At 36.5% G+C, this 25,194-nt stretch overlaps 1 protein-coding gene across 1 annotated transcript in view; it reads right to left on the reverse strand.

Moving 5' to 3' along the window:
• The window catches only part of PIBF1 (progesterone immunomodulatory binding factor 1), a 208,844-nt gene that overhangs the window by 43,424 nt on the left and 140,226 nt on the right, over window positions 1-25,194 (reverse strand). Inside the window, exon 14 of the mRNA XM_021697895.1 lies at window positions 21,165-21,267. Within this exon, the coding sequence (XP_021553570.1) occupies window positions 21,165-21,267 (103 nt within the window). The remainder of the gene's footprint in view (window positions 1-21,164; window positions 21,268-25,194) is intronic.

The raw sequence follows: 25,194 nt of genomic DNA on the forward strand, positions 1-25,194 counted from the left end.
CAAATTATTTTATTTGGAACTTAATAAATAATTTACAACTGAGAATACTGAGGCACAGAGAGGTTAAACAACTTATCCAAGTTTACACAGCAAGTAATTACCAGAAATGACATTTTAACCCAGTGAGTCTGGCTCCAGAATCATGTGCTTAATAGCCAATATCCATTACTGCCTCACAGTAGCAGAAAAGAAAGCAATAATATGTAAGAGTAGCACAAAATGTGAAGAGCTAAGCATTTCTCTCCCCTACTACCTCAAAATAATGTGCACTAAAAGCATGGGTGTGCATGACAATGCACAAACACTAAAGAAACGTGACCAGTTATCCACACAGAAAAATGCTTCATGGCTCTTCTTCCATATTAAAGCTATCTAATTGTCTCTACCGAGGTGCCATGCTCCTGTGGGACTTACGGGTTCTATGCCCCTTCCCTTGCTGCTCTGGCCATTTTCAGAGGAGATGTTAAGAACCATGGTGCTCGCTCTGTGCCTTCTGTGGGCCCATCTGGATGGGAATTACAGGCAGTGATAACAGGCTGTTATCCTCTGCTCTGCTTGACTTCTTTCATAAAACTTACCAAGTTCTAATTGAATATATATCTTACTTGAAAAAAACCTTTGTTTCCCCCTGATTAGAATATAAGCTCCAAAGGGTAGGAATTCATGTCTGTCTTATTCAGTGATTATCCCAAGAACCTAGAACAACACCTGACACACTGGTACTGAATAAATATTTACTGAAAGACTGAATTATGTATCAGTACTACCTAACACTTAACAAAATTCCTTTCCTTAATATACTTTCTTATGCTGAGTTAAATGGCACAGAATGGACTAAAACATTTTTTTTTTAAGATTTTATTTATTTATTTGAGAGAGAGAATGAGAGACAGAGAGCATGAGAGGGAAGAGGGTCAGAGGGAGAAGCAGACCCCCAGCTGAGCAGGGAGCCCGATGTGGGACTCGATCCCGGGACTCCAGGATCATGACCTGAGCCGAAGGCAGCCGCCCAACCAACTGAGCCACCCAGGCGCCCTGGACTAAAACATTTTTTAATAACATAAGTTCTTTCTGGGTAAAGAGCCAATAAGGAAATAAATTTATTGGGGAAAAGTGACACAGTTTCTACAATGGGAAATCTTGCTGTTTATTGGAGTTCCTCAAGAATAAGTCCATGTAACTAAGTGATAAAAATGTTAACACATAGATATGAAACTCAATACAGTTCAAAGAAACTCAATACAGTTCAAAACAAGATTTATTTAAAAAAAGGAATCAATACGGGGTGCCTGGGTGGCTCAGTCAGTTAAGCGACTGCCTCTTGATTTTAGCTCACGTCATGATCTCAGGGTCATGAGACTGAGCTCTGCGTCGGGCTCTGTGCTCAACACGGAATCTGCTTGAGATTCTCTTGTTCCCTTTGCCCCTCCCCCTGCTTGTACATGCTCTCTCATATAAGTAAATAAATAAACAAAATCCAAAAAAAAAAAAAAAAAGGAATCACTACAGAAATAAAGGGATGTTTTTTTTTGAAAAAAAAAAATAAAAACCAAAAAAAAAAAAAAAAAGGAATCACTACAGAACTAGAGGGATGTTTTTTTGTGAAGATGAAGCCTAAACACTTTCTATAGATAAAGAAGAAAAGAGTAGGGTTCTCAGATTCTTATTCATATGTACAAATTATAAATAACAAGATCAGAGTTATAGACTAGAATTATGCAAATCTGTAAAAGGTACTAATTCCAAACAATGGGAGAAACCACAGTAAATTTGTTCAGAATTGTTCAGTGGAACAGAAAAAAGGCAGGACAAAAATATGGGAAAATAGTAACATTTGCTTCAGCAGCATACTGTGTGAATTCAAAATGATATAGAGGTTGGATTAGCATTGCTCCTATATATGGTAGACACATACAACTGGGAAGCATTATAGGTTTTCACATGATAGTCACACCAGAGGTCCCTGTATTTCTTGAACAGGTTTCACCTTTTTTCTCTTCTCGATCTCTATGCTGATTTCTCAAGAAGGCTTCCGGAAGGAGAGGAAAATATGTTACCTATTTGTCCAGATGAGTGTTTTCACACTGTGGGTTGCAAGCAGTATTAAAAAAAAGGAAGAGAAAAGAAACAGAACAGAATGGCAACTAATAGAATACGCTAGATGTCATAAGGGTATTCATTCCTGTGGAAATTATTTCAAATACACACATATGTATATATCTACCCACATACATACAAATACACACACATGTATACACTGGGATGCTATGTAAGGTGTACTTCTTACTATAGGTAATGGCCAAAAAAAGTACAAAAGCTATTTGTCCAGGTGATAGTTAACATTTTTAATTATAAAGGACAAAATTTACACTAAAAGCAGTCCAAATCCAAATCAGTCTCAGGTCAGTTTTGTGCCAAGTTTTCTGTGGGCTTCATCATCTGCTGAAAATTTCAGATCTGAAGGGTGGAGGTGTTATATATTATAGCACTCAATACGTTAACTATGCCAACGACATATCCATCAAAAACCTAAGAGCAGACTGAGCAGAATTTGCATCTGAGTCATTTTTCTCCTTGATTCATCTCTGATAAACATGCCAATCTAATGGAAGCCCACTCAGACAAAAGAGCTTCTTTAGGCCTCAGGAAGCCTGGGAAGCTGGTAAACCCAGGGATGTCACACTCTTAAGATCCCAGTTAGCCCTAGCAACACTCCTATGATTTCATAAAGTAGTATGACTGGTATTAAATAAGCATTCAAAACTGCTAGCCATTATTAATATCATTTATTCATGTAATAATTTTGATTTTAATGAAATATTTACTCAAAAATTTTGAGACTATGTTATCATTGCTATTAAATAATGTTTATCTTCATTATCTTATTGCATATTATTATTGCTTACTTTTTGCTTTTCTATACAGATCCAACAAATTGGTTGTATTTTATCAGTAATTTATGTTCTCTAATTTAAATATAACAATTTTGGTTAATTTGAAGTTTTTATTAGTTTTTTTTTTTTTTTAAGATTTTATTTATTTCTTTGACAGTGAGAGAGGGAACACAAGCAGGGGGAGTGGGAGAGGGAGAAGCAGGCTTCCTGAGGGGCAGGGAGCCCAATGCGGGGCTCGATCCCTGGGATCATGACCTGAGCCGAAGGCAGACGCTTAACGACTGAGCCACCCAGACGCCCCTGAAGTTTTTATTAGTCTTAAAATACCCAGTTTTCCATACTTTTCCTAAAATGCTTAGTTTGTATGTGATTAAATATACTTTTACATTTGAAAATCCAGAGCAGGTGATTACTCTCCAGAATTGCAGTTTTACTATCATGTACCTCTTCATAAAAATCACTTAAATTGCACAAAATCTTACTATACTGTGTTAAAATTCATTTGAATAGTTCATTCTGAATATTTCCACATAAGCAAAGTAAGCATTTACTCCAAATCTGAAACTATTTCTTTAAAATGCCAAGTTTATTAATAAAAATTCTTATCGATACTATTGCCATTAGCAGAAAAATAAATGAAACGCAGGACAAAAAAACCCATCTGCATTTACTGAGTGATTAGTATATGCCAGTTAGTATGGTAAGTGCTTATCTTAGATTAAGCTATCTCTAATTCTTGAGGTAAACATGTATATAATATTATTACTCCCACTGCACAGGTTGAAAATTGAGGCCCACAGAGGGTAAAGAACTTGCCTAAAGTCATACAAGCCAGTTGTCTGCCTAACTTGAAAATCTAGTTTCATATCCCAATGGTTAATGAATAAAGTAACATATGATTAAGTACTACACACATGTAAAGTATTCTTACCTTTATCATCTCCTTTTATTACTCAACTTTGTTCTTAGTTTTTTCCCTTTACACTGAAATAAATTCAAACAAAAGAAACAACTCTAGTGTTTTCAGTAAAGGTTGATGGATCCTACTGATTCCAATGTAATTAGAATATTTTTTTCATGGTGGTGGTGGGTGGAGCTGATATATACCCTGCTTTGGTTCCAGATGTGACATAAAGCATATGATTGAGTCTCTGACACTTAGAAACTAAAGCTTTCTTTCTCATTAGCGGGTCTGATTTCTTCCTCATCCTCTGCTCCTCTTGGTTGGGACTTCCAATCTGCTTTAGGTTCATTCTCGTATCCCCCACTTCTCATATACTTTGACCTATCACAAACAGAAGTTATTCCTTCAACAACATCTATTTACTATGTATTAGAAATAGGCACTGTGCTAAGCAGTGAGGATATATAGAACAATAAAAAAGAATCCTTCCTTTTAAGAAGCATCTAGATAGCTATGTCAACAACATCTCTATCTATCTAAATATATCTTGGTATATATGGTATCATGAGGATACATAAGTCATTTTTTTTAAAAGATTTTATTTATTTATTTGACAGAGAGAGACAGAGGAGAATACAAGCAGGGGGAGTGGCAGGCAGAGGGAGAAGCAAGCTCCTCCCTAAGCAAGGAGGCCGATGTGGGACTCGATCCCAGGACCCTGAGATCATGACCTGAGCCAAAGGCAGACACTCAACCATCTAAGCCACCTAGGCATCCCACGTAAGTCATTTTTACCTGGGGTTCAAAATAGGCTTAATAGAGTAGGTGACACTTGATATTAAAAAGACAAGCACCTCTGATGCAAACATGGCTACACTGGGCAAAAAAGATCAGAGTGTGCAGAAGTACAAAGGCATGAAAAACATAGAGTGCTTGGAGAATTCAAGTAATGCACAAGAAGTTATGTACGTGGGGAGAAGCACAAGTAGTTGTATACATGGCCGTGTGTGTGTGTGTGTGCACGCACACGGTATAATGTAAGATGGAACAGGATATATAGGCAGGAGTAGGATAATAGATGGTCTTATTCTCTAACACCATACACAAAGATAAACTCAAAATGGTTGAAAGACCTCAGTGTGAGACAGGAATCCATCAAAATCCTAGAGAACACAGGCAGTAACCTCTTCGACATCGGCCACAGCAACTTTTTTCAAGATACATCTCCAAAGGCAAGTGAAACAAAAGCAAAAATGAACTTTTGGGACTTCATCAAGATAAAAAGCTTCTGCACAGCAAAGGAAACAGTCAACAAAACAAAGAGGCAACCCACAGAATGGGAGAAGATATTTGCAAATGACACTACAGACAAAGGGCTGATATCCAAGATCTATAAAGAACTTCTCAAACTCAACGCCCAAAAAACAAATAATCAAGTCAAAAAATGGGCAGAAGACATGAACAGACACTTCTCCAAAGAAGACATACAAATGGCCAACAGACCATGAAAAAATGTTTATCATCATTAGCCATCATGGAAATCCAAATCAAAACCACATTGAGATACCACCTTACACCAGTTAGAATGGTAAAAATTGACAAGGCAAGAAACAACAAATGTTGGAGAGGTTGTGGAGAAAGGGGAACCCCCTTATACTATTGGTGGGAATGCAAGTTGGTACAACCACTTTGGAAAACAGTGTGGAAGTTCCTTAAAAAATTAAAACTAGAGCTACCCTATGACCCAGCAATTGCGCTCCTGGGTATTTACCCCAAAGACACAGATGTAGTGAAAATAAGGGCCATATGCACCCCAACGTCCACAACAGCCTAACTGTGGAAAGAGCTGAAATGCCCTTCAACAGATGAATGGATAAAGAAGATGTGGTCTATATATATAATGGAATATTACTCAGCCATCGGAAAGGATGAATACCCAACTTTTACATCAACATGGATGGGACTGGAGGAGATTATGCTAAGTGAAATAAGTCAAGCAGAGAAAGTCAATTATCATATGGTTTCACTTATTTGTGGAACATAAGGAAAAAGCATGGAGGACATTAGGAGAAGGAAGGGAAAAATGAAGGGGGGAAATCAGAGGGAGAGATGAAGCATGAGAGACTATGGACTCTGAGAAACAAACAGGGTTTTAGAGGGGCGGGGCGTGGGGGGTTGGGTTAGCCCGGTGATGGGTATTAAGGAGGGCATGTATTGCATGGAGCACTGGGTGTTATACGAAAACAATGAATCACGGAACATCAAAAACTAACGATGTACTGTATGGTGACTAACATAACATAATAAAATTAAATTAAATTAAAAAAAGGATAATAGAAGGTCTTATGTTATTATTCTTAGCAAAGAGACACAAGTCTAACTGTGGGAGAAACAAAAACAGATTTGTATTTAGAGAGAGTATTTTGGCAACAAGGTGGAGGACTAAATAGAGATGATGCCAGTCAGCTGGTTCCTAATTTAATTCACATGATAGATAAGAGGTTGTACCAAGTCAGTACCACTAAAGCAGGAGACTGAGTAGAGATGTTTGGAAGGTGGTATGAAGACAGTAGGGAGCACCTGGTACTTGCTGAACACTCCTTTTGCACTCTTTGAATTCTGATGATAGACATGCTTACCACATGAATCTTGGCCTTACTCAAGAAAGGCGACAATGAAAAGCTACTGTAGCTGGTAGCTGAAGCCATGGAACAAGATGAAGTAAGACGCAGTAAGAGAACAGTGCCAAGACAGATGTCTGGGGCATGTCCACATTTATGGAACAATCAGAAACCAGTCAATAATGGAGACTGAGAAGTAGGAGGGTAACAAAGTGGTGGAGTAGGAGCAAAAGACACACTACTTGGTGTAGGAGGGGCTGCAAATGAGGACCCGGTGGCGGGGGGTGGGGGTAGAAGATGAGGACGAGCAGTAGGTTAGGATCAAACTGGCCTTCTCTGCCATGCTAAAGAATACGGACATTGTCTGGTAGGCAGCAGACCTTTTAAAATGAAATCATGATCCACAGTATGGAGGACAGTTTGGGTTAGAAGAAAGAATTGTGATGGACTGATAAAACCTTACTTGCCAAATTTCAAAAATTTCAGGCAGTGTAGTACCCTATGTGTTTATGTTTTAAGCCTTGTATTTTTAATGGTGAAATAAAAGCACTGTTCCTTATTAAAAGAATTTAAGCATCAACAAACTTTCAGGAAAACACTTTGGGAGGCAAAGGGACCCCGTAAATCATACTATTTTTCATATTTTCTATGAAAATGGATGCATCTTACAATTGCTGTTGATCAAGTTTACACATGTAAATCTGATCGCAGCTGTTTATATTTTGATTTCAATTGAGTTCTGAGTATGGCTTATCTGTCACTGGTTGAGTTTAACTGCCATTTAAAACATCTCCAAAAAGATTCCAATGGGATTTGGCACATTCAGCACAGTTTGTGTTAGAAGGATAGAAACTGAGTTATGTAATAAATGATAAAAATCATTGCCTAAGGTCTAATTTAATGTGTGCTTAAGACTAAAAGATTTGAAATGATAAAGCATTGTATCATAGTTTAATTGGAAGCATCTCCTACTCTTGTACTCCTTGGTGGTACATAAAATAGTGGATTTTTTTTTCACCTCAATGAAGGCTTAGAAATATGGAAAAAAAGACTGGTTTGAAGTTTAAAGAGATTTAGTTCTTTCAGGGGTGTGGCTGGCAAATGAGTCTCTTTAAAATACTGAGATGGGAGTTGTAGGAATTGTGGGCTACAGAGTCCTTGCAAGAGACTGGATACACTGAGGGTGCTGACAGAACACTCCCAGCAGTTGTTCAGGTCAGATAACTCAAAGGACGAAGGCACACATTTTACTCATTTAGATACTCTACTATGTTTGTAGAAATCATGTATCCTAATATCACTGGTATACAGGAGAACATACTGGCAAATATTTCAAAGACTCCATCAAGCAGAAAGTCCTGCCACATCTCTTCTCCTTGCCTGCGCATACATTAGACACCCTTCCTGTTTGCTTTTCTTAGTCCTAAAACTTTCAAATGCATGTTATGTTTTTAGAGGCTTCTGAGTTTTTCCTAGAGCAAATCGTTTCCCTGATATTCTGAAACACTTCTATATCCTTTTAAATACTTGCTCTTGATAATGAAATGGAAGGAAGGAGATGAGGAAGAAAGGGAAGGGCGAAGGGAGTAGCACATGCACATACTAAGTAATTTAAACTACAGAGAGGGAACATAGACTGAAAGGATCTCTTCCTTCCATCTAGAACTTCAGTGCCCCCTCCACAATGATAATCAGCAACAATGAATGATTTCTTTTGGTTTTTATTATTCCAGATACTTCTATGCATATATCAAAGCATACATATAGATCTATGTATGGGTATCCAAGTATATATATGTCTGTATTTCCTTGGCAATAAAGTTTTGGGTACAATGAATATTGCTGGAATGTAATCTCTGTTTATAGAATTATTTTAAAAAGTAGAATTTTGCCTCTTATTTCCATCTTTATAATCTACCTAAGTTTGGTGGAGCAGCTAGGTCAATGATCTATCCAATGATTCAACATTTACTTTATACCTATTATGAGTCAGATACTCTGTTGATCACCAAATCTATGCCTTAAAAAAAAAAAATCTCATGTGAGTTGGAATAAATTCAAGCAATTCAAAAATGCATAAGGCAAAAATTAGTCATTCTGTTCTTCCCCACTCCCAATCTCAGAGGTAAGCACTGTTTGATGTTAGAGAGATATATATGGATGGTCCTGGGGGCTCATTTTCTGTTCTACTAGAACAAGCTAATAGAGATTATAACCTCCAAAGGCTCCTGCTCCCATTACGACTTAGGCAACTAGATGTTCCTTAACCTTCTCTTTAGATGTGTACAATGTTTTGGTGTGGAGTCCTTCTATCAGATCCCTTTCTGTGGCACATCTAGAGTACCTATGCCAGACCTAAGCACACTTTTCTGGGGCAAGAAAACTTGGGGATGGTATATACTCTGTTAATTCTTTGCCTGTAAGGTTACTCCAATCAAACATTTTTATATTCATATGGCAAATACTAGGGTATTTGTGTGCCTTTGGCATGACAGTTGTATATTATGTAAACTTTTTTCTCTATGCTTAGACAGAAACACAATCCCATCCCTAGAAAGACGGACAGACACACACACACACTCAAGGCCAAAATAGAGAAATACAATACAAATTGTCCTGCAATTTTCTTTTTTGGAAAAAAATTATCAATATAGTTTGGATGTCTTTTAAGGTTAGTACACAGAATTCTACTTTATTCTACCCATGCATCCTATAGTCTTTTTCAAATCTGGCAATCTAAAGTTTTGTTAACAAATTACCTGGATTCTACTAAATGCCTCCTAGGTAGAGAATTTCAAGTAACTAAAACCTTGCCATTTGGTCACTTGAGATCGTGTATATCCCATTTTCTAGGTAAGATTTCTAAAATTAAGTTATAACAGATACATTTCTAAGTGGTTAGACTAGAAGACAAGGCCTTTGTGAACAAGGCTGTACATGTTAAAAGGGCAAGAGCATGCCTCTTTTGTTCATCAGTGGTTGAAGACAGTAGGAGTCTGAGAAATATTTACTGAATGACTAGAAAGAGAAAGCGCAAACACCAAGATTCAAGGTAGCTAAGGCACAGCAATTCTGGGGGTAGCATGGTATGAATGATGTAGCCTAGATTTTCTACCCCATATCAGCACCCCTCTTCTTCCCCTCTTTTCCTTTTTTAAAACTGAGATATAATTGACATACAATATTATATTAGCTTTAGGTATACAATGTAATGTTTTGACACTTGTATATATTTTGAATGATCATCACAGTAAGTCTAGTTACCATCTGTTACCATAAAAAGTTAAAACTTTTTTTCTTTTGTGATGAGAATTTTCAAGATTCACTGTCCTGGCAACCTCCAAATATGCACGACAATACTACTGACTATAGTCACCATGTTGCACACCACATTCCCACAACCTATTCATTTTGTAAGTAGAAGTCTGTACCTCCTGACCCCCTTCATCTATTTCACCCATCCCCAACTCCCTTCTCCTGCCAACCAACACTCTTTTCCATGCCCATGTGTTTTGTTTGTTCATTTGTTTTGTTTTTTTAGATTCCACATATAAGTGAGATCATATGGTATTTGTCTTTCTCTGCCTGATCTATTTCACTTAGCATAATACCCTCTAGCTCCATCTGTTGTTGCAAGTGGCAAGATTTCATTCTTTTTTTATGGCTGAGTTGTATTCCATTGTAAACATACCACATCTTCTTTATCCATTCATCCAGTGATCAATACTTAGGTTGTTTCTATATCTTGGCTATTATAAATAATGTACAATGAATACTGCACCCCTTTTTGAATTAGTGTTTTCATTTTCTTTGAATAAATACCCTGAAGTGGAATTGCTGGGTCATATGGAAGTTCTATTTTTAATACTTTGAATAAACTCCATACTGTTTTCCATAGTGGTTGTACCAATTTACCAACATTGAATGAGGGTTTCCTTTTTTCTACACCCTGCCAGTACTTGTTATTTCTTGTCTTTTTGATTCTAGCCATTCTAACAGGTGTTAAGTGATATCTCATTGTGGTTTTGATTTGTATTTCCCTGATGATTAGTGGTGTTGAGCATCTCTTCTTGTGCCTGTAGGCCAGCTGTAGGTCTTCTTTGGAAAAATGTCTATTCAGATCCTCTGCCCATTTAAAAAAAAATTTGTGTGTGTGTGTGTGTGTTAGAGCTCTAGGAATTCTTTATATATTTTGGATATCAGCCTCTTATTGGATATACGATTTACAAATATTTTCTCTCCTTTAGTAGGTTGCCCTTCCATTTTGTTGATGGTTTCCTTTGATGTGCAGAAGCTTTTGGTTTGTAGCCCCACTTGTTTGTTTATGCTTTTGGAGTCAGATCCAAAAAAAACATCACCAAGACTGGTATCAAGGAGCTTACTGCTATGTCTGAACACTCCAGTCTTAACCCATCGGTGGTTTCTTGAGAATTAGGTGGCATATATACACATACAAAAAAGAAAGCCAATAATTTTATTCTCTTTGATACTGAACCAACTAATGAAACCACAGTCTGAAGACACTGTACATCAAACAATGAAGAACAGAGAACCCTGAGACACAGGAAACAAACAAAGTGAGCCAACCCTACAACTGCCCTAGTTCACTGTATGGAAAGAGTTTTCAGGCAGTAGTTCAAGAAGGGGGAATCAAAGCAGAGCCTGACAAACTCCCTGAGTTAAGGATTTGTAGAAGTAGAAACCAAGTTGGCTATAGTTCTTATGGAAGAGTACTGAAGAAAAGAGCTGTACAGAGACAAAACTCTGAAAATTTATAGACATTGCCCCTTGAGTATGAACCTGGGCACTGAATAGTGCATGTATGTAAAGAAATTACCAGAGACTGAACCAGATGGACTTCACAGATATATTCAGAACATTCCATCCCAAAGCAATGGAATACACATTCTTCTCTAGTGCCCATGGAACATTCTCCGGAATAGATCACATCCTAGGTCACAAATCAGGTCTCAACCGGTACTAAAAGATTGGGATCATTCCCTGCATATTTTCAGACCACAATGCTTTGAAGCTAGAACTCAGTCACAAGAGGAAAGTCAGAAAGAACTCAAATACATGGAGGCTAAAGAGCATCCTACTAAAGAATGAATGGGTCAACCAGGAAACTAAAGAAGAATTAAAAAAATTCATGGAAACAAATGAAAATTAAAACACAACTGTTCAAAACCTCTGGGGTGCAGGAAAGGGGGTCCTAAGAGGTAAGCATATAGCAATACAAGCCTTTCTCAAGAAACAAGAAAGGTCTCAAATACACAACCTAACCCTATACCTAAAGGAGCTGGAGAAAGAACAGCAAATAAACCCTAAACCCAGCAGGAAGAGAAATAATAAAGATCAGAGCCAAAATCAATGAAATAGAAACCAAAAGAACAGCAGAACAGATCAATGAAACTAGGAGCTGGTTCTTTGAAAGAATTAATAAGATTGATAAGCCCCTGGCCAGACTTACCAAAAAGAAAAGAGGAAGGGACCCAAATGAATAAAATCATGAAAGAAAGAGGAGAGATCACAACCAAGACCGAAGAAATACAATTATAAGAACATAGTATGAGCAACTATAAGCCAACAAATTAGACAATCTGGAAGAAACAGATTAATTCCTAGAGACATACAAACTACCAAAACTGAGCCAGGAAGAAACAGAAAACTTGAACAGATCCATAACCAGCAAGGAAATCAAAGCAGTAATCAAACATCTCCCAAGAAACAGGAGCCCAGGGCCAGATGGCTTCCCAGGGGAATTCTACCAAACATTTAAAGAAGAATTAATACCTATTCTTCCAAAACTACTCCAAAAAATAGAAATGGAAGGAAAACTTCCAAACTCATTTTATGAGGCCAGCATTACCTTGATCCCAAAACCAAAGACCCCACCAAAAAGGAAAATTATAGACCAATATTCCTGATGAACATGGATGCAAACATTCTTACCAAAATACTAGCCAATAGGATCCAACAGTACATTAAAAGGATTACTCACCACGATCAAGTGGGATTTATTCCTGGGCTGCAAGGTTGGTTCAACATTTGCAAATCAATCAATGTGATACACTATATTAATAAAAGACAAGAACCATATGATACTCTCAATAGATGCAGAAAAAGCATTGACAAAGTAAAGCATCCTTTCTTGATTAAAACTCTTCACAGTATAAGGATAGAGGGCACATACCACAATATCATAAAAGCCATCTATGACAAAAGCCTATCATTCTCAACGGGGAAAAACTGAGATCTTTTCCCCTAAGGGCAGGAACACAGCAGGGATGTCCACTATTACCACTGCTGTTCAACACGGTACTAGAAGTCCTAGCCTCAGCAATCAGAAAACAAAAAGAAATAAAAGGCATCCGAATCGGCAAAGAAGAAGTCAAACTCTCACTCTTTGCAGATGATATGATTCTTTATGTGGAAAACCCAAAAGACTCCACCCCAAAACTGCTAGAACTCATAGAGGAATTCAGTAAAGTGACAGGATACAAAATCAATGCACAGAAATCAGTTGCATTTCTATACACCAATGAGACAGAAGAAAGAAATTAAGGAGTCGATCCCACTTACAACTGCACCCCAAACCATAAGATACCTAGGAATAAATCTAACCAAAGAGGCAAAGGATCTGTACTCAGAAAACTATAGAATACTCATGAAAGAAACTGAAGACACAAAGAAACACAAAAACATTCCATGTTCATGGATTGGAAGAACAAATACTGTGAAAATGTCTATGCTACCTAGAGCAATCTACACATTTAATGCAATCCCTATCAAAATACCATCAACTTTTTTCAAAGAAATGGAACAAATAATCCTAAAATTTGTATGGAACCAGAAAAGACCCTGAATAGCCAAAGGAATGTTGAAGAAGAAAAGCAAAGCTGGTGGCATTACAATCCAGGACTTCAAGCCCTACTACAAAGCTGTAATCATCAAGACAGCATGGTACTGGCACAAAAACAGACACACAGATCAATGGAACAGAACAGAGATTCAGAAATGGACTCTCAACTCTATGGTCAACTAATCTTTGACAAAGCAGGAAAGAATATCCAATGGGAAAAAGATAGTCTCTTCAACAATTGGTGTTGGGAAAATCGGACAGCCACATGCAGAAGAATGAAATTGGACCATTTCCTTACACCACACACAAAAATAGACTCAAAATGGATGAAAGACCTAAATGTGAGACAGGAACCCATCAAAATCCTTGACGAGAACACAGGCAGCAACCTCTTTGACCTCGGCCGCAGCAACTTCTTCCTGGACACATCACCAAAGGCAAGGGAAGCAAGGGCAAAAAGGAACTACTGGGATTTCATCAAGATAAAAAGCTTTTGTACAGCAAAGGAAACAGTCAACAAAACCAAAAGACAACTGACAGAATGGGAGAGGATACTTGCAAATGACATATCAGATAAAGGGCTAGTATCCAAAATCTATAAAGAACTTACCAAACTCAACACCCAAAGAACAAATAATTCTACCAAGAAATGGGCAGAAGAGGGGCGCCTGGGTGGCTCAGTCAGGGTCCTGGGATCGAGCCCTGCATCAGGCTCCCTGCCCCTCAGGAAGCCTGCTTCTCCCTCTCCCACTCCCCCTGCTTGTGTTCCCTCTCTCACTGTGTCTCTCTCTGTCAAATAAATAAAATCTTAAAAAAAAAAAAAGAAAGAAATGGGCAGAAGACATCAACAGACATTTCTGCAAAGAAGACATAGAAATGGCCAACAGACACATGAAAAAGTGCTCAACATCACTTGGCATCAGGGAAATACAAATCAAAACCTCAGTGAGATACCACCTCACACCAGTCAGAATGGCTAAAATTAACAAGTGAGGAAACGACAAGTGTTGGCAAGGATGCGGAGAAGGGAGAACCCTCTTACACTGCTGGTAGGAATGCAAGCTGGTGCAGCCACTTTGGAAGACAGTATGGCGGTTCCTCAGAAAGTTGAAAATAGAGCTACCCTACGACCCAGTAATTGCACTACTGGGTATTTACCCCAAAGATACAGATGCAGTGATCCGAAGGGGCACCTGCACTCCAATGTTTATAGCAGCAATGTCCACAATAGCCAAATTATGGAAAGAGCCCAGATGTCTACTGACAGATGAATGGATAAAGAGAATCAAATAAATAAATACATACATACATAAATAAAATCTTTAAAAAAAATGTTCTGAAAACTCCAATTAAAGTCCAATTTTGTTAGGATAAAAAAGTAAGATAAAACTATGTATGATGCCTATAAAACAATTATAAAGACAAAGAATTTAAAAGCAAAAGGATGGAAAAACACTACTGTATTAAGACTAGTCAAAAGATGTGACACACTTTTTGTTTTTTTAAAGATTTTATTTATTTATTTGAGAGAGAGAATGAGAGAGAGAGAGCACATGAGAGGGGGGAGGGTCAGAGGGAGAAGCAGACTCCCCGCTGAGCCGGGAGCCCCGATGCGGGACTCGATCCTGGGACTCCAGGATCATGATCTGAGCCGAAGGCAGTCGCTTAACCAACTGAGCCACCCAGGCGCCCAAGATGTGACACTTTTACACTAAAGAATAAAAAATAACGTTAAGAGAAATTAAAGATCCAAATAAACGGCAGGATAAGGTGGATTATGGAGCCAGAATATTCAATATTATTAAGATTTCAATTTTCTGGGGCACCTGGGTAGTTCAGCTGGTTAAGCATCAGACTCCATTTCTGCTCAAGTCATGATCTCAGGGTCCTGGGATCTGGCCGAGTCAGGCTCCTTGCTCAGTGTCCTGAGTCAGACAGACTCAGACAGAGGGAGTCTGTCTGTCCCTCTCCCTCTGCTCCTCCCCCTGCCCACACTCTCTAAAATAAATACATAAATACATAAATAAATATTTTTAAAAGTTATTTTATTTATTTATTTATCTATTTATTTACTTAAGGAGAGAGAGCAGTCGAGTGAGCTGGGGGAGAGAGAGAGGGAGACAGAATCTTTAAGCAGACTCCCCGCTGAGCGCAGAGCCTGATGTGGGGCCTGATCCCATGACCCATGAGATCATGACTTGAGCCTAAATCAAGAGTCAGATACTTAACCAACTGAGCCACCCAGGTGCCCCTAAATCTTAAAAAAAAAAAAAAAAATTGCTCTTTAAAAAAAAGATTTCAACTTTCCCCTCTTGATCGATAGATTCAATGCAATCCCAATCAAAATCACAGCAGCTTTTTAAAAAACTTTTTGTAGAAATGATTACAGAATTCATACAGAAATGCAAAGGACACAAAATAGCCAAATTTGAAAATGAACAGAGTTGGAGGACCAACAGTATCTAATTTCAAGACATTATAAAGTTTCAGTAATCAAGAGAGTGTAGTATTGGCATAAAGATAAACATATTAGATAACTGGAAACAGTCCAGAAACAGACTCGCACATTTATGACTGATTTTCAACAAGGTCTTTTCAACAAATGATGCAAGAATAATTTGATTTCAATATGCAAATAAATGAATTTCAATCTATACCTTGCACACAATACACAAATTAACTAAAAATGGATTACAGACTTGAGACTATGAAACATCAAGACAAAAACCCTGTGACCTTGGGTCAGGCAAAGATATTTTAGATACAACACTAAAAACAAAATCCATAAAAGAACAAACTGATAAACTGGATTTGATAAAAACTGCTCTTCAAACACCGCTAAGAGATGGGAAAACAAGCCAAAGAGTGGGAGAAAATATTTGCAAATCATATATCTGATAAGGGACCTGTATCTAGAATATATAAATAATACTCAAAACTCAGTAATAGGAAAACAATGTGATAAAATGGGCAAAAATTTTGAAGATGCTTCCACCAATAAGAAGAGCAGAGGGCAAAGAAGCACATGAAAAGATGCTCAGTATCACTAGTCTTTAGGGAAATGCAAATTAAAACCATAATGAGAGACCACTATATACCCATTAGACTGGCTAAAATTAAAAACACTGACTATACCAAGTCTTTTGCCAGGCAGTAGAAGAACTAGAACTTTCATATGCTGCTGGTGGAAATGTAAAATGGCACAAACATTCAGAAAACAGTTTGGCAGTTTCCCAAAACGTTAAGTAGATACCTAACCATTTGCATTAGATCCACCTAGTCCGCTCCCAGGTATTTACCCAAAAGAAATAAAAAGCATCTGTTCATAAAAGGACTGTACATGGATATTCAGATCACCTTTACTTGTAGTAGGCAAAAACTGCAAATTACCCAAATGTCCATCAACAGGTGAATGAATGAACAACAATGGTATATCCTCAGCAATGAAAAGGAAAGAACTATGGATGAATCTTGAAATAATTATGCAGAGTGAAAGAAGTCAGATAAAAAAAGAGAGTGTGTGTATATATTTACTGCATGATTCTGTTTATATAAAATGTAAAACACGGCCAATCTACAGTGACAGAATGCTTAAGAACTATATGGGGATAGGAATGGTTGGGAGAGATTCCAAAGGGACAAAAGGAAACTTTTGGGGTGATGTATATGTCATTATCTTCATTTTGGTAATGATTTCAGAGGTATACATATGTGTCAGAAGTTATCATATTGTACACTTTAAATATGTGCAGCTTACTGTATGTCAATTATACTTCAATAAAGCTACTATAAAAGGAATAGTTCTTTTGAAAATTTTTTAGCATTCTCATTTTGGCACTTCATTTATGTTTAATTTCAGATATATTCTGAACAACATATATAATTCAATGGTTATTGCTTTAATTATTTGTTTCATCCATGTGTTATTCTTAAAACTCCAAGCTAGTTTATTTTTTTCTTCAAGATTTTATTTATTTATTTATTTATTTAGAGAGCATGAGTGGGGGAGGTGCAGAGGGAGAAGGAGAGAGAATCTCAAGCAGACTCTGCATTGAGCATGTGGGGCTCGATTTCACCACCCTGAGATCATGACCTGAGCTGAAATAAAGAGTTGGACGAGCTTAACTGACTGAGCCACCCAGGCACACCTCAAAACTCCAAGCTAGTTTAAATAAACTACTTAAAGACTATAGAGCCTGAGAGAACTTCCTTCTCAATTATTTTCACCATGTATCATGCATAGTCCGTTATAGAAGCATTCTAATACTATCATCTTTTAGCTAATTAGTTTATATAATTATTTTCAATTTAAGCAACATAACTTTTATTAGACAGAAAACAGTTTTTTAAATCCATGGAATATTTCAAATACTTTATTTTCAATCTTAAGGGAAAGGTTATACACTGTGATAGCCATAAAAATTTTAATATAAGGTAACTGATTTTTTCTCCCAATGTCTTATGAAAGATTTTCAAACATACACAAAAGTACAGAACTTAATAATAAACCCATATGTAACCTTTACCCAGCTTCAAACATGATCAATATTTTGAAATTCTTCTTTTATCTATGAGTCCTTCCCCCACTTTTATGGGATATTTAAAAGCAAATTCTAGGCTTCGTATCATTTCATATCACATATATTTCAGTATTTATTTATTTTAAAGATTTTATTTATTTATTTGACAGAGAGAGACACAGCGAGAGAGGGAACACAAGCAGGGGGAGTGGGAGAGGGAGAAGCAGGCTTCCCGCTGAGCAGGGATGCAGGGCTCGATCCCAGAACCCTGGGATCATGACCTGAGCCAAAGACAGACGCTTAACAGACTGAGCCACCCAGGCACCCCAGTATTTATTTATTTATTAAAAGATTTTATTTATTTATTTGAGAGACAGAGAGTGAGAGAGAGACAGCGAGAGCATGAGCAGCGGGAGGGGCAGAGGGAGAAGCAGGCTCCCCACTGAGCAAGGAGCCCAATGCGGGGCTCGTCCTGGGACTCCAGGATCATGACCTGAGCTGAAGGCAGACCCTTAACTGACTGAGCCACCAAGGTGCCCCTATATTTCAGTTTTTAAATCTTTTTCTCAATATAAGCCAACAGCTTATTTTAAAATTGTTTCATAGAAAGTTAAAAAGTTAATTATACTTCATTACAAGAACACTTAATTTCTTACATTTCACCCATACAATTTGTATGGGGCTGTGTGCTGTTTAGAAACTCCTATTTCAAAGGAAAAGAAATTCCTACTTTAATTAACTGATGTACTCAGGAAGTTTTATTTTTTTAAAGTAATATTATGACACACATATCCAACACAAGCGTGTATGTAGTTTAGCTTTTTTAAGAAATATTTTTGATAGGTCATTCTGAAGTTAAAAGAAACGAGGGATCTATAAAATATTAGCAAACAGATGTTTCTTTAACCTCTCATTTGTTTCTTTAGTCATTTATTTATTTATCCTTCCATGGTGTGCTGGAGCTGGCTTCCTGCAGTTTGTGATGGCAAACTGGTAAATTTTTAGGAATTCTGTGAGCCGGATGTTAAACACAGCCATTATTCAAAATTATTTAAATGTACAAAAAATCAATTTTATTTAAAAAAGGGAACAAATATTCAAACTCACTGATTTTTAATTGTTTTACTATTTGCTATGCTCTTGAGTTTATCTGTATCTATTGTATCTGTGTAGTGGAAACATTATGTAGTGGTGCGCTACTGAACATCTTTACTCTGTGTTCAGGAACATGATGTTGGCAGCTCAGAGTTAGTCATGGGGGGACACAAGCAAATGCTACCAATCAGAGCTTCTCTCACGCTCCAGCCTGGAGAGCTGGTGGTTAACATCTGCTAGCACCACATTGCTTCCATCCTGAGTGTAACTACATGTCAGGCACTGGAGTGATATGAAATATTTCTGGTCTTTTGGAATTTGAGTATAAAAATCCTTCTAATGTCACATTATTAAAAGTACTTTAATAGAGGCACTATCACTATAAAGATAAATATGAACAGGTCCTTCAGAAAACAGACTACATGATATATATTAATAGTTTTTAATATATGTCTTTAAAAATCCCTTTATTATAAGATCCAAGTTTTAAAACATTAACATAATAAAGCTGTTATGCTGAACTCAGGAAATAAAAGGAATCCTAATGAGTTGGCATCTTTGGTTTTAACTTTTATTATTTGAATTTCAGAAGTACAGAAAAATGTAATTAGATGTTAAATAAAAGAATTAAAAACACCAGGTAAAAATATATATGTTTTTTAAATGATGTAAGGCTGAAGAAAATAAATATGAATCTGATTTTTAAAAGATAATTTGGGAACTATCATCTACCAAATAATGTGAGAGCTTGAGAATACCAAGTTAAGGGGCACCTGGGTGGCTCAGTTAAGCGTCTGCCTCAGAGGGAAGCCTGCTTCTCCCTCTCCCACTCCCCCTGCTTGTGTTCCCTCTCTTACTGTCTCTCTCTCCGTCAAATAAATAAATAAAAATCTTAAAAAAAAAGATGAAAAAAAAGAATACCAAGTTAAGTATGTTTAATTTTTCATCAAAAAGTCAAAAAGCAAACCAATTTTAAAAATGAGGTTTTAAAATGTAGTGATCCGAAGGGGCACGGGCACCCCAATGTTTATAGCAGCAATGTCCACAATAGCCAAACTATGGAAAGAGCCTAGATGTCCATCAACAGACAAGTGGATAAAGAAGATGTGATATATATATACACAATGGAATATTATGCAGCCATCAAAGAAATGAAATCTTACCATTTGCAATGACGTGGATGGAACTAGAGGGTATTAGCTAAGCGAAATAAGTTACTCAGAGAAAGACAATTATCATATGATCTCACTGATATGAGGAATTTGAGAAACAAGGCAGAGGACCATAGGGGAAGGGAGAGAAAAATGAAACAAGATGAAACCAGAGAGGGAGATAAACCATAAGAGACTCTTAACCTCAGGAAACAAACTGAGGGTTGCTGGAGTAGAGAGGGGTGGGAGGGATGGGGTGGCTGGGTGATGGACATTGGGGAGGGTATGTGTTGTATGAGTGCTGTGTATTGTGTAAGACTGATGAATCACAGACCTGTACCCCTGAAACAAATAATACATTATATGTTAATAAAAAAACAAACAAACAAAAATGAGGTTTTAAACATATGGTTACCAAAGGGGAGGTGGGTGGGAGGATGGGTGAAATAGGTGATAGGCATTAAGAATACACTTATCATGATGAGCACTGAGTAATATGTAGAATTGTTGAATCCCTATACTGTACCCTAGAAACTAATATAACACTGTATGTTAACAATGCTGGAATTAAAATAAAATAAAAAAAATGAGGTTTTATTTAAAAACTCAAAATGCTACCTGAAATTGTCAAACTTGTTTTGCCAGTTGATATTCTCAGAAATCAAAGCTTTGTCTAGTCTGCATTTATATTTAGTCTGGGCATTTAATCTCTTTTTTTGATCTTAGTTTTGCCATACACTACGAGTTGTTTTATAAGGCTTTAACATTAAGTTAGTTTCGTAAGTTGTAAAATCATTTTGCACTAGCAAACAGCTTATTTTATTTTATTTATTTATTTTTTTAAAAGATTTTATTTATTTATTCATTAGAGACAGAGAGAGAGAGAGAGGCAGAGGGAGAAGCAGGCTCCCAAGGAGCAGGGAGCCCGATGCGGGACTCGATCCCAGGACCCTGGGATCATGACCTGAGCCGAAGGCAGACGCTTAACGACTGAGCCACCCAGGCGCCCGCAAACAGCTTATTTTAAAACTGCTCAGAAAATATACAAAGGAGTGCCAAAGATTTAAAATGAACACCATGATTCTTAATATGTGTTTCTTTTGTTTAAGTTATTTACCTCTTGTGAAAGCTGTGTTACTTGCTCCTTTTGATGTTCCAGGTCTTTTAAAACCAACGAGTTTTGTTTTTCTAACTGAAGCACTCTTCTTGCCAAGTGGACACTAGGTGAATGAAATAAGAAAATTAATGCTTAAAAAAGAGGAATGCTTTCTAAAATATTAAAAATGTGTTTGTATGCCTGAAAATTGATTTGCCATTTCCTAGTAATACTTAAGTATTTACAGAAAAAATATGGAGTCAAATATTTTCAGGTGTCAACAGTGGAATATCCCAATATCCCAACAGCTCAGAATTTTGAAAGTAACATTAAAATCTCCATAATAATATAACTGTGATATACTGATTACTGCAGTAATGGTTTCTAGCCCTTGCTATAAAAGTAGAGAGCTACATTATACTTGCTTGAAAAGACCACAAGATAGCAATTTACAGCTTTTTGCCATTTTTATAAAAATTTCCCATTTACAAACAAATCAGGCAATTAGTTGAAACAATAATAAGCCTGTACTTTGAAAAACTTCAGTGTTTACCTCAGACAACAAAATGCATTTTATACAAAAAACAACCAAATAGATTTTCTATTGAAAGTAGAGATGGAAAAGATGCATGAAAAGTGGAAATGTCTATAGTAAAGGAAGATTCTGTACTAAAAGATCACACTTTGACCATCACATGATGATCACAACTTGTACTGAGTGCATGTAACTTTTAGTATTTAATATCACATTAAATGTGAAATGCCCCAATTCCACTTTTAAGACACAATTAAAAAAAGGCTCAACTATAAAATCATTTCTCCTACCTACTAGGGAAAAAAACATGGTATAATTCTTTAAAGAACTGCTAATAATGTTGGGAAGACATGTTGCTCCAAAGACCTTCTCTGTGATTCCAAAAACCTAAAAATTTCCTATTTATCATATTTTCATGTTTGGAGGAGTTATCTATTACTGAATTGCAAAATCTGTGGAATCTGAGAAGACAAGATGTTATACAATGACATGGAATAAAATATTTTCACTTTAAATAAAATTATTTTATCTATTTATGGAACAGAAATAATTCTATTGTATTTTTAATATTTCCTAGCATTGGATAAAGGAATGCAGACAAAACTCTGAAAATAATGCTACACATCTTCCTACACATCCATTTCTAAGAACTTGTTATCCCAAATGAAAAAGATGAGTTCTGGTCAAAGTTTATATAGTGAATTGCGCAGCTTGTTTAGATACGCTCATATCTAAGTTCCTACTGGCATAAGATTTTGCCTTAATAATCAGCTGAAGTTAGAGGGGAAAAGACAGTCCTTATTTTTTGACAATCATTTTTTTTATAAAAAATAGCTTTAAAAATGATACAGAATTTTACTGCTATGTAATTTATATGCCACAAGGTCCACCCATTTAAAGTGTCCAATTAAATGATTTTTAGTACGTTTAGAATTATGCAACTATACTCTAATTTTAGAATATTTTCATCACAAAAAAAATCTTTCCCCATTAGCATTGTTCCCCATCCTCCTGCCCAGCTGTAGGGAATCACTAATCTACTTTCTTCTATAGGTTTTTAAGATATTTACAGTTATGGCTACCCCATTTTCTATCCCCCAATCTAAAATATACTAAGTTCTCTCAAATTTGACCCTAAAATAAGATCTCTACAAATAAGTCTTAACACTAATTTTATGTTATGTTTACAGTTTTCATCTGTTGGATTTATTATATGTTTGCAATCATCAGTATTTTATATCATTAACTCTGTTTTTTATGAAGTTAATATAAAATTCTTTGAGTTATCTTCATTCATATTTTCATTTTCTTTCCCATCCTTCATATATGTTAGGAATAAGTCTTTCCATCTTTCTCTCACAGAACTCAGCATGAGGTTCTTTTTGTACATGGTAATTTCTCAGTAAATGCATGTTGAAGGTACAGACCATATCCGTGTAATGCTCAGTATGGAACAATGAACACAATCAAATGCTATTACACAGAAAACAGTTGCGGATGATATGAAATGGAAGAAAAAGGGATGCAAGAAAATAATCAGATGCAAAGGTCACCCATTACCAACATTTTGAGGAAGATAATGACTTGAAGACAACATGCTTAATAAAAGTAAGTAGCTCATCTGATTTGGGTGCTTTTTGTTTTGTTTGGACATTGCATAATGCTCTTATGCAGATATGGTGTGATACCACTTATCAATGCAAAATATCACATGACATACAGTAGTGAATTCAAGAAATTCTTGGTATGCTGGTGCTTATGCCCAAATACCAGGGCTACCTCCTTCTACTAGGAATTGCCCTGATTCTAGTTGAGGATTCTGAGAGAGGAAAATCAACTCTAAAGAGAAGGAAGTTATCTTATGATGCCTTGAAATGCTCATAATGTGTTTTACAGTGTTCTACTTACTAGTATATAGAACCATTTTATTTAGAAAAACTTTCTAGGAACTGATGCTGACAGAAATGACTGTGACTTTTACTATGGATGTTGATCTCACTTATGATACATAATGCTTATAATGTAGAAGACACTGTCGTAACAACTGGTCTCCAATTGATGCATGGATCACATCTAAAACATTTACTTTTACTCCTAAAGTCATTGTAAAGACAGCAGAACACATCTCTTCATAGACATTTCAGAAATGGTATTAAGATTCTCAGGTTGTCCTAAATGACCCATTTAGTCCATGGATTACAGATGTTACCGAAAAAAAAAAAAAAGGAAAAAAGAAAGAAGAAAAAGAATATAAAATATTGTGAAATCTAGAACACACAGGAAAAACAAGACATAATTTTTCATCATTATCATACCTGCAATTAAACAAAAATGATTATAATATTAGCATTTTTTTCTTCATCATAAATATCAATGACTATAGAAAAGCAGGTTGAATTAGAAGAAACATTATTAATTCATTCAATAAGACATTCAAGAACATTCTCTTTTAACAAAATTTATAAAAAGCCTGTAATCTAAATAGGCACTGGGAATACACAGTTTCTACCTGGAGGATCTAATAGTCTGCTGAGGAAGACGAGCAAATAAATTACAGTAGTGTGCTAAATGCTAAGAAGGGGCACACTGAGGGATGAAAACTAAGACTGACTATCTGGTGAGGAAGCAGAGAAATAGCATTCTGGGTAGAGGGAAAAGCACAGGTAAAGGATGATGTGCGGGGGTATGGTATGGATTGAGAAAATACATGGCGTGTGGTGAGAGCTGAAGCTAGAGAGACAAAGGCAGGGATATATGATGAAAGGCCTTAAATGTTAAGCTGAGTTTGGATTTTATCCTTAAATTGGTTAGGCATGACATGATCAGATTTGCACTTGAGACAGTTCTCTGTCGACACTGTGGAGAAGGAAGAAGACTTGAGCCAATTATAAAGTTACGATCACAGTCTAGACTGGTGGTCTCCAAAAGCAATTATGTGCAAAATAATCCACTGAAGTGTGGGAAATTTTTCTTACACTTATTTTAATATTAAATGTCTTTAAAATTTTATTATTTTTTTAAAGATTTTATTTATTTGACAGAGACAGAGAGAGAGAGAGGGAGAGAGAGACAGTGAGCACAAGCAGGGGAAGTGGGAGAAGCAGGCTCTCCACCGAGCAGGGAGCCCGATGTGGGGCTCGATCCCAGGACCCTGGGATTATGACCTGAGCCAAAGGCAGACACTTAACCAACTGAACCACCCAGGAGTTCCAAGTGTCTTTAAAATTTTAATTTTCTATGTAGGTTTTATATTTTAATGTACATGTTATTCATGTGATAATACATGTATGTAATTGATAAATACATGTAAATGTATTGTTAGGGTGAATGCTCAATTTTTTTCCCCAATAGGGAATCATATCAAAAAGTCTGGAGACCATTGGTCTAGGCCAGTTTTGTCCAACAGAAACATAATGCAAGCCACACATGTAATTTAAAAATTTTTAGGAGCCACATTAAAAATATTACAAAATGCTTACCTCACATATCAAAAATTAACTCAAAATGGATCAAAGA

Source organism: Neomonachus schauinslandi, chromosome 3 (assembly GCF_002201575.2).
Source record: "Neomonachus schauinslandi chromosome 3, ASM220157v2, whole genome shotgun sequence".
In the NCBI taxonomy this organism is placed as follows: domain Eukaryota; kingdom Metazoa; phylum Chordata; class Mammalia; order Carnivora; family Phocidae; genus Neomonachus; species Neomonachus schauinslandi.